The 11,087-nt window shown below is 35.4% G+C and overlaps 1 protein-coding gene across 1 annotated transcript; it reads right to left on the bottom strand.

Moving 5' to 3' along the window:
• Nucleotides 1–3,332: 3,332 nt before the first annotated feature.
• LOC110918769 (acyl carrier protein 1, chloroplastic) lies at nucleotides 3,333–7,046 on the bottom strand. The gene is made up of 4 exons (XM_022163055.2): nucleotides 6,794–7,046; nucleotides 5,505–5,603; nucleotides 5,089–5,211; nucleotides 3,333–3,668 (listed from the first exon to the last, which is right to left on the bottom strand). Exons 1-4 carry the CDS (start codon nucleotides 6,860–6,862, stop codon nucleotides 3,540–3,542), a joined length of 420 nt encoding a protein of 139 aa, XP_022018747.1. The 5' UTR covers nucleotides 6,863–7,046; the 3' UTR covers nucleotides 3,333–3,539.
• Nucleotides 7,047–11,087: the final 4,041 nt, after the last annotated feature.

The following is an 11,087-nucleotide window of genomic DNA, read 5'->3' as shown; positions in this document are numbered from 1 at the left end:
AATTGTATACATGGTTTAGATTTATTTGACAATGAGAACGATAAATGTATAGGATGATTTGAAAATCTTTTATCAAGATTATATTTATGAGAACTTAATTATGAAACTAAAAGAACAAGCAGGATATATGAGCTTAAAAACTACAATCATTTACGTTGCCTGGGACGATTTAGTGAAGTAATACGCAAGGAAAGGAAATTAAATATATTACAATTTTTTATTTATTTTTTAAAGATTTGTAAGTAATCCAAAGCTAAACATTTTTTTCCTCAAAACCTATGATTTAATGAGAAAACAATTTTATATTATATATCTGCTTACTATGTTCCCGAGCTCACTAACGCAAGAAAAAAAAAGGAAAGGAAGTGAAAAGAAAGTAGAAAATGCTTGTGTTATTGAGTTTCATTTACGAGAGAAAATGAAAGGAAAATTCACTCTTATAACTTTCCTTCCAAAATGAAAGAAGGGAAAGGAAGACAATTAAAATACTTTACCATTTATCATTTTAGGGGTAGGGCATTCCATTAATGGTGGAATTCCATTACTCACAACATTCAATCAAGTTTCGTCACGTCATCGAGCTTTATTTCATCACTAGTGATGGATTTTAGTGGAAATGTCCATCACTAGTGATGGTTTTTTTTAAAATATAAATTAACAATAAAACAATAAAAATATAAACAATTATAGACTAGATTGAAATGGATGGATAAGAAAGCCCAAGCCCTTTTTTTAGAAAAAACAATTCTAGACTAGATTGAAATGGATGGATAAGAAAGCCCAAGCCCATTAAACGAAGCCCAAAAGTTCACCCACAAATTGTGCATTCACCCAAATTCAGTCGTCTCTTTGAACCCTTGTCGCATCTGCTAGGTTATCGATTTTCTATTTCTGCTTTTGCTCGATACTTTATCAAATCTCAGGTAATTATTTTGCGCAGTTTAATATTAATCGTATCACATGAATTCCAATGCGTGATGGTGAGGACGCGTTATGTATTTCACGCGTGAAGATTTGGGGTGGCGGTGGTGTTTCACTATCTTCCACGCGTGAAGATGAGCTGATCACGAGGCGCCCCAGGTCCTCTTATAAATGGAAGGAAGGAACTAGAGTATAATTGTAACATTGTATTTTTCTTTCCTTTTTCTTTTAACTCGAGAAACCATAAAATCAATACTTTGGTATTCGAGAACACGAAATAAAATTATATATTTTTCTTTTCCTTCCTTTCTTTTTTCACATAAATTTATTTTATCTCTTTTACTTTCCTTTAGTTAAGTCTGGAAAACATAATTAAACTTAAGATTTAAACTTCCATCTTAAAACTTTCGATCATTCAAACTGTTTTGATAAACTCGAATCCTCGTTCCCTTTTATTTAAGATAATGAGAGATGGGACACTCAAGGGTAGTACTCTAACCCCAACTAACCAATTGTCACACTCTATCTCGTTATTATCGAATATCTTACATGTTCGGACGATTTGGTTCCAGATTTTTTATATATAAAACGAATAACTAACGAGCCTGGGTTAACTGATAACCCAGACGAATCGACACCGCGGATTAATACACTTAATTTACCGTTTAGAGATATTCAAGTTTAAAACTCAAAAACTTTGTTGTGCACGATCATGCTTCAATCTTCCCGTGAACGTCTCCAGAAATATAGCAGTTTAATAGTGTTCAACTCTTCGCGTGCTTGTTCGTCCGTCTGGTCCCCACCTTTGTAAAAGGCTAACATAAACACTAAAAACAATTAGTGTTTGAGTTAAACGGTCAAATGCGACTAAAACAACAAAGAAAAACGAATTTTATTCTTCAAAGGTTTATTCCTCTACAATCCAGTTCATATCCATTTTGATCCAGACCCAATTTATTCTTCAAATGTTTATTCATCTACAATCCAATTTGTGACAACTGACACGAAATCGGTAATTTCCATACTATTGTAATAATTATTTATTTCCTGCATTTATGTGTTTAAACGTCAACATTATATGGTTGCATGTTATACATTTGAAATCATGCATGTCACATATTTCATTTATCGCATTGTGCAATACATTAAGCGTTGCGTCGAAATGAGTAGTAAACTCACCGGTTAAACAAGCTGTGTCAGCACAGCTTCAGTATTCAGTTAAACGATAGATTTAGTACTTAGATGTAGGTCCAACATCAAAAATACATTAAAACCCAAGTGGGTGAACAAAGGTTTACATTAACACTTCCCGGAAGCTAAAATAAGCACTAAAAATTGTCCGAAACGCACTTTAAACGTAGAATTCTGCATTTTTAGCAAAATTCAGCACTTAAACACTCAAATAACATGCAAAAAGTAGTATAAAACATCCAAAATAACTTGTAAAGTGTCGGGAATGAAAACATGTCACAAAGGTACTTCATACCTTGTAAATTTCACTACTTAACACTTTAACGAACCGACAACCGAACAATTAACCGGACACTACCCAAAACACCAAAAATAGACTAGAAACATAGTTTTAGTGTTTTAAAGCTAGATATGGTAACATAACACATTAAAAAACATAAAAACACTTGAACACACAAAACATCATACTTAACCCCCTAACTTACCTTCAAACCCCTAATCTTCCAACAACTTACATTTTAGAAGAAAGTTTAGACTGAGAAAGACATAGAATTTAGCTCAACTCAACAATACCAACTATCATTACCGACTTCTGTTAAGTAATACTATCGATTATTACAGTTTGGACCCCTCAACTATTGCTCAAAGATGATCTAAATACGATCAAAATTAGAGAAAAAAAAACGCAGGTCTTAAATCATAGTAGATGAAATCGAAAAACCTATATAAATTCAATTCAATCGTAGCAGAATTGAATTTATATTATCGTAATGGTTTATTAAAAAGACACCTTGAAATACAAGTTATGTTGGGGCAGCAATTCATGTCACATATGAAGTAACCGAAACCTGGGACCAAACCAAACACACCCATAAGACTAGAGGGTATGGGGCATGGCGAGGCCCGGCGCCGCCCCGGAACACCGCCCCCCATAGGCCCAGCGCGTCGTCTCCGTCCTCCACAAGCCGGGATCGACGGGCCATTTTCCTCTCTCCTCACACACACAGCTATACATACATACACATATATAAAGGGGTTCATCCCCACCCCCTAGGTCCATCCCCTTCAAGCCCCACTTACGTGACGGTGACGTGGCGGCCCATCCTCTTGGGGATAAGGCTCTCCATACCCTCCAGTCTAACACAAATAAACTAAACACGAGCCACACAACCCGATTATATAAGCGGGTTGGCTGGCTAATGACCCAAACATGCTAACAATGTTCTCTAATCCCATTGTTTTATCACTTCCATTTCCCAATATCTAATAGACTCAACATATGTCAAGCCAATTAACATACACAATGCAAGTTCTTCAAAAAGGACCAAACACTAACCATCTAACTCGAAAAACATTCAACAACACACACAACGGGAACAACAGTCATAGTAAACAAAAACAAAAGACGGGATCTTTCTGATCATTGATTACGCAGAGTCTTTCTCACAGAGCTTCTCGATAAGATCCGCTGCATCTTGAACAGTGGCTATGCTCTGGGCACTCTCCTCTTCCACAGTGATACCGAACGCTTCCTCAAGCGCCATCACAATCTCAACCTGCAAACAGACAACAAAGTGAGAATTAAAAACCCGAAAACAATATTCAACGAATAAAAATCACCAAAATAACTAAATAATAAATAACGAGATTATATAGAGTTTATACTTTATATTAAGTATAAAGTTTATTTCACGAGAAGCTATAAACTTTATAGCTTCTGGTGAAATCGTAACATAAAGTTTATAAATCTATTAGTTTGGAGTTACCGTGTCAAGTGAATTAGTGAGTAAATAAAAACCCGAAAATAATATTCAAGATGGAACAAAAATCACCAAAAAAATAAATAACAAAATTATATAAGTTTATAGCTTCTAGTGAAATAAATTTTATAAATTTATTAGTTTGCAGTTACTGTGTTGAGTAAATTCGTGAATAAATAAAAACCCGAAAACAATATTCAAGATGGAAAAAATCACCAAAGATTAAACAAATTAATAACAATTTTATATAAGTTTATAGCTTCTGGTGAAATGATAACATCAAGTTCATAAATTTATTAGTTTGGACTTTGGAGTTGCCATGTTGAGTGAATTAGTGAAAAAAATAAAACCCGAAAACCATATTCAAGATGGAACACAAATCACCAAAAATAAATCAAATAAAGAAATAACAAAATTATATATGCTTCTAGCTTCTGGTGAAATCATAACATTAAGTTTATATATTATTAGTTTGGAGTTACCATGTGAGTGAATCAGTGGAATAAATAAAAACCCGAAAACAATATTTAAGATGGAATCACCAATCATAAAAAAATAACGAAATTATATAAGCAGCCTCTCTATCCCCAGGGGTAGAGGTAAGGTGTGCCTACATTCCACCCTCCCCAGACCCTACCAATAGCTTGAGATTTTACCGGGCTTGGTTGTTGTTTATATAAGCTTTTAGCTTCTGGTGAAATCATAACTTAAAGTTTATATATTTATTAGTTTGGAGTTATCGTGTCGAATAAATCCGTTAACAAATAAAAACCCGAAAACAATATTCAAGATGGAACAAAAATCACCAAAAATATATAAAATAACGAAATTATACAAGTTTATAGCTTCTGTGAAATCATAACATAAGGTTTATAAAATTTACTAGTTTGGAGTTACTGTGTCGAGTGAATTAGTGAATAAATAAAAACCCAAAAACAATATTCAAACTGGAACAAAAATCACCAAAAATAATTAAATAAATAAATAAGGAAAACATACAATTTATAAGCTTCTGGTGAAATCATTACATAATGTTTCTAAATTTACTAGTTTGGAGTTACCGTGTCGAGTGAATTAGTAAATAAATAAAAACCCGAAAACAATATTTAAGATGGAATCACCAAAATTAAAAAAAAAAAATAACGAAATTATATAAGCTTATAGCTTCTGGTGAAATCATAACATAAAGTTTATAAATTTATTAGTTTGGAGTTACCGTGTCGAGTGAATCAGCTCCTAGTGTAGCAAACTTTGAGTCACCAGCAACTGAAACATCATCTTTTAGAGCCAGCTGTTTTTTAACAATGTCACAAACTTTTTCCACGGTCTCTGGCTTGGCCTGCAAAACGTGTGGAATGAGTTCATAACGCGCTGAGTTGGGCTGGGCCAGAGCCCACCAAACCGAGCCCAGCGAAGATACTTATTATGTTTTATCTCAAACGGGTCAATTAAAAAAATGACCACTAAAATGAAAACCAGTCATTTGGGTTGAAAGTCGTCCAAAATTTACTTTTAATGCATACAGGCTCCTAGACCATTTTTATACAAAAGATTTTAAGTTATTATTTTAATAAAACTGTTTTGTAATCCTAGTTAACATATTATTATTTTTTTTTTTTTGTAATCACTCACAGCGCAAGAAATTTGAAGGCGGCGAAATGAGACCGGGAGGTTGCTTCTTCCTGAATTGGAGAAAGAAACCATCTTCAGACCAGAGATTCTAGTTGATGCCTGCATGAAGTAGAATCATAAGTATATATAGATTTGAATTAGTAGCGCACGATTATAGTTTCTTGTTGAATAACGTGACACTTAGGTTGATATAACTCATATTGTTTCCCCGTCAGAGCACAAACAAAACACTATATGTATTGATACATGATTTGATATAAAAAAATTAATTAACAACTAACACCTAAAAATCCCAGATTTGATAACAGAATAACTGAACTGCAACTCAACTAACCAACAAAACCGAACCAGACTAAATAAATAACTGATGGTTCGTTAAACCATTTTCTAAAAACCGCATTTGTTTGATTGTAAGATTGTTAGATTTTGATGTTGAAAAAATTCCTTAACTAAATATATATTAAACTTACTAAAATCTTTTATTTTCATCTGATCACAAATCTACATCAAATCTAACCCAAGAAAAACAAGCCGATAAAAAAACAGTAGTCGATACATTAGCAAAACCATTTTGTATATTTAATCGTAAATCAAAACTAACAAAACCAATTAAAACCAAACCAAACCATGTACATCCTGACCGCACCGGGGCAATGGCGGAGCATAGTGTAAAGTGGGGGGTGCACCCGCCCCCGAATGTTTCGGTTAGAAGTGTAAAATTTCCTATTTTTCACCCGAAAATTTTAAAATTATATAGGATTGTCCCCCCGATTATTTTGCCTAAATATTATACAATATATAAATTGGGTCCCATGACTTTCCATCACTCGGAACTTTTGGTCAAGCTCCGCAGGACCGGGGGACATAGAGGTAACAACAAATAACTATAATACAAAATAACCCAATTTCTTGAATTTTTAAAACTACATGAAGCTTTAACTCAATAAAATTTTAATGCTACAAGCTATATATAACCCGAATAAAACAAACCATCCGAATCTATCTTCTTTTTTCCCCAATTCAAAATAAGGGTTTCAAACACTACTTACTTATCTTTTCAATTTTTATTCATTTACACAATTTTTCACTAAAAATCACAACTTTTTGACATCAAAATCAAACTCCAATCAATTGCAATACTTCAAGATCTAGAAAATTCAATCAAAACACCTTAAACCAACACCAACAGAAAAACAACAACTTCCACCTTCAATTAACAATCAAACCCACAAACAATCAAAGTGTTCCTATAGATCACAAATACAAAATATATGTATACGTATATATACCAGACATTGACGTGAAATATGTGGAGGAGAGATCAGGGTTGTGGAGGATGCTCCGGTGAACGCCGCCATGAATGGATCGGATCGGATCGGATCGGCGGAGGGTACAATGAATGTAATGTGAATATTTGTGTGTGAGGAGAGTGTGTGTTGGTGGCAGGGGTATATATTGTAAATGCGAGGGCATCGGGATATCCGCAACCTTTGGTGACGAGGGTTTTTAGTCACTATTAAGTTGTGACCAATAATAACGTGCCTTTCTTTTTCTTTTCTCTACACCCACTTTGTTAGGTACTTGGAGTTGGGTACTCATGTAATGTAACAAAGTGTTCTTGCAAGATTCATATATTTTTATAAACATATATGTTTGGTGATATAGTTATACAATATAACATTTAGGGTTGTTTGTTTACCTCTTAATAGGGCTCTTAATGATTCAGACTTTTTATTAGTTCAGCACTTAATGATTCAGACTGTTTGTTTAGCGAACAAATGTCTGAATGATTCAGACATTTGCCTCTGAATGGTTAGGAATTATACAGAGTTTGAATGATTAAGACCTCTAATCTGAATTGGTCAGATATTTACCTCTGAACGGTTAAGCATTATATTAGCTCTTAATGGTTCAAACCTCATACTAGGTAAGCACTTAATGATTCAGACCTCTTACTGGTTCAGTACTTAACCATTCAGAAGTCGCCAAACAGCCCCTTAGCTAACTTGGGTATGGGTATGTAAGGGTGTTTAGTGTTTATAAAGCGTGTACTTACAAGTCTTAAAAAGGGTAGTATAAGTTGTTAACGCATGACTTTTTTTGGGTTTTATTATGGTTGATATGAAAGGGAACCATCCCCGTCTTATTTTTCGTCCCTATGGTTTGTTAAAAAAACACTATTTCAATCCATTTGTTTAAAAATTACGATTTCAGTCCCTGTGGTTTCACTTTCGTAACCATTTCAGTCCACATTGTAACCATTTCAGTCCCTGTACTAACAGAATACATGAACTGAAATGGTTACGAAAGTGAAACCAAAGGGACTGAAATGGTTACGAAAGTGAAACCACAGGGACTGAAATGGTTACGAAAGTGAAACCACAGGGACTGAAATCGCAATTTTTAAACTAATGGACAGAAATAGCGATTTTTGACAAACCACGGGGACGAAAACAGTAATTAACTCTTGTAGATGTCTCACACCTACTCCCCACCTCCTACGACAATAGACGATATACTGATGGTGCTAACTTTTTGTTCTGGTACTATAATCTGAAGAAAGTCCTTATAAAGAACAAGAAGTTACATGTTCTTAAATACTTGGTCCCTTGGAGGCCAACTATGTATGTTAGAAAATTTATCTAGGAAGGTTGGGTTTAATTTCATGATGATGCAATTGTGTATTACATACCATGATGGCATCTAGATGTCAGGTCTTGAACTAACACGCCCCGTGGTGGCAGAGCACGACCCCGTGGTGATTGTACTTGCTGTACTATCTCAGATTATGCGATTCTTATAGTTGACCACGACTCGTGTTGACTTGATACGGCCTCGTGTTAGTTTGTCTTTTTTCTGCAGGGAATCTTGACCGGGCACGGCCCTATGCCTGTAGGCATGGCTCCATGCCTAAGCTTCTGTTTTTGGTATTTTTGTTGGTTTGGATGTGGATGGGGGTTCAGTGTGTTGTGCCAATCCTTCTTCTTTGGATATATGTTGGTTTCTGCTGTTAATTTGTTCCTTGTGTTCGTTTAAGCTCTTTTGATCCTGTAAATTAAAAGTAAACAATGAAACATGTTTTTCCAACATTAGTACCGAAAAATTGTTGATTTTACGCCTTGTTTGATGTAATTTATATGTTGCATTTTACGCACATCAAATACCCCACACTTGAATCTTTGCTTGTCCTCGAGCAAAACTCTATAATGTGGCTTACACACCCAAACGGAATTGGTAGAAGAGAAGTTTTGGGTTTATCTTTAGAGTGTCGGGAATCCAAGTTCTGAATTTATTTTGTTTCTATTTTATTTAGAATCTTATTTGTCATGATTTATTTAAAACACATATTAAGAAAAATTATTTGTTTTAGACATAACATGCCTTTATAAAATTCTATTTAGTTATATAAAAATTTACACACCTCACAAGTGGTCACTCAATACTCGGCCGAAGTTGTTTAAGTGAAAACGCTCGTGCCCGGTTTGGAACTTACTTCTACCATACGCTTGACAAACAATCAAACCTCCTCCTTTTTGACATTTAATTCTTATAAATATCAAGAGGGCTTTAAAAAGGGTAGGTGGTGGCTCGGGTAGGTGTGTTTGGTAAATAATGGCGAAAAGCGCAAAAAGTGTCGGTTTTTTCATTGCTTTGTGGCTTAGGAAAAAGACTTTAGCTAAGGTTTTTTTTAGACCAAAGTTGAAACTAAGCCATACTTGTAAATTTTATAACCGAACTTTTTACAAAAATAAATGGTGTAAATAAAAAGGTTTGTGGATGTGGGTGGTTGTTTTTGCTCAAAGGGGTTTAACTAAGGGGATGTTTTTGGTAAGGGATGAAAAGAAAAATAAAGGTTTAAAATAAAAAATGGGTTTAGTGCTAATGCCTCATTTACGTACTTGGATTGATGTCGGTAAGGATTTAGAATGCATCGTTTTGGCAAGTTCTATATTTGTAAGAACCAAATGGGCTATTCACACAAGAAATGAAAAATTGAGCAATTAGTATAGATGTGTATTTGTATGCTCGATAAAGGCTCAAAACTCACTTTTGTGGGAAAAGTGTTGTAGTGTAAAAATGTATATATAATCGATTTTACAAAGATTTGTTATGCCCGTTTTATAATTTTCTTAATTGGTTCTTTTTATCACGACGCTATCAGGTGTAAATTAGTAAAAACATAATTTTTAGAACTTATTTTTCCCAATTAAACCAAGATAAGTAAAAATATAAAAAATTTTGACAAAAAATTTTGGGGTGATTAGCGGTTTTCCAAGGCGAGCTTTGTTTAAGGCTTGTTTTTAGGACAAGAGATTCAAGGTTTTAACATCCCCCATCCCCCCGCACACACTTAAATTACACATTGTCCTCAATGTGTCCCAAATAGGATTTGTTTTGATTAAATGTGCAAAAATGTGTAAAAATAACAATTTTATGGTTACTGCTCACTACAGTATAGGGGCGTGCTAGGTGGACACGGCCCCGTGGCCAAAGTGTCAGTAACAAAATTAAATAGAAAACTTATAGTATGGTGGACATGGGGGCATGCTAGGTGGACACGGCCCGTGCCACCTTCTCTGCAGGAAATTTTTGGCTTCAGACAATTAGGCACGGGGACGTTCCTGGTGGGCATGGCCCCGTGCTGCAGACTCCGATTTGCAGTTTTTGAAGCGGGAGGCTTTGGTTTACATGCATAGGGTCCCTTTTTCAACGTCCTTCATCCTTTTTTGAGCATGGTTTATTCCTACAAAGATAAAACTTAAAAGAAACAACTAAAGATTACACTAAGATTTAAACTACTTAACTAATGGATAGCCCATTGAATGCCTCCATGGTGCGCCACGTTTATAAGGGTCCTTGGCTAGACCCAAAGTCGGTCAAATGTTACCTAAGCGGGATGACTCGCATCCCGAGTTGCATCATTGAAGGGCGTAGTCTAGGCTTGAGTCAATTGCCTTGATGTAGTTGACCGGATCATCCTCTGCTCCTTGTCCCACCTCAATGTTAATCTTCCATCGCTCATATCCACCATGGCCCGTGTGGTGGCAAGGAAGGGTCTTCCTCATATGAGCAGGATTCCGGTGTCTTCTTCCATGTCTAAGATTACAAAGTCGGCCAGGAAAACAAATTCACCGACCTTTACCAATAGATTTTCTATGACACCTTGAGGGTATTTTACCGACCTATCCGCAAGTTGTATGCTCATCCTTGTAGGGTGCGGCTTGCCTAGCCCAAGTCGATTGAACATAGAGGCCGTTATGAGATTAATGCTGGCTCCTAAGTAGGCTAGTGCATTGCTTATTGGGGATCCTCCAATAGAGCAAGGAATGGTGAAGCTTCTGGGTTCAATCTTCTTTTGGAGGAGCTTGTTGAGGAGTGTCAACGAGCATTCTTCACCTAAGGTGACTTGCAGAATGGATTCAATCTTCCTTTTGTGGGTGAGGAAATCTCTCAAAAACTTCGAGTATTTCGGCATTTGAGTGAGGACTTCCACAAAAGGGAGATTGATGTGAAGTTGTTAGCTTGAAGTTTTTTTTCTCAAAAAGCGCCCGAGTTCGTCAAGTAGCACTTTTATGTCTTTGT

Source organism: Helianthus annuus, chromosome 7, assembly GCF_002127325.2.
Source record: "Helianthus annuus cultivar XRQ/B chromosome 7, HanXRQr2.0-SUNRISE, whole genome shotgun sequence".
Classification (NCBI taxonomy): domain Eukaryota; kingdom Viridiplantae; phylum Streptophyta; class Magnoliopsida; order Asterales; family Asteraceae; genus Helianthus; species Helianthus annuus.
Note: the sequence above shows the minus strand (reverse complement) of the source record. Positions and strands in the feature narration are given on the sequence as shown.

Coding starts and splice junctions, on each gene's coding strand:
- LOC110918769 (XM_022163055.2), bottom strand. CDS start 6,862: ATGGCGGCGTTCACCGGAGCATCCTCCACAACCCTGATCTCTCCTCCA. Junction 5,212..5,504: donor GCCTTCAAATTTCTTGCGCT/GTGAGTGATTAC, acceptor CACGTTTTGCAG/GCCAAGCCAGAGACCGTGGA. Junction 3,669..5,088: donor GAGCTGATTCACTCGACACG/GTAACTCCAAAC, acceptor GTCTGTTTGCAG/GTTGAGATTGTGATGGCGCT.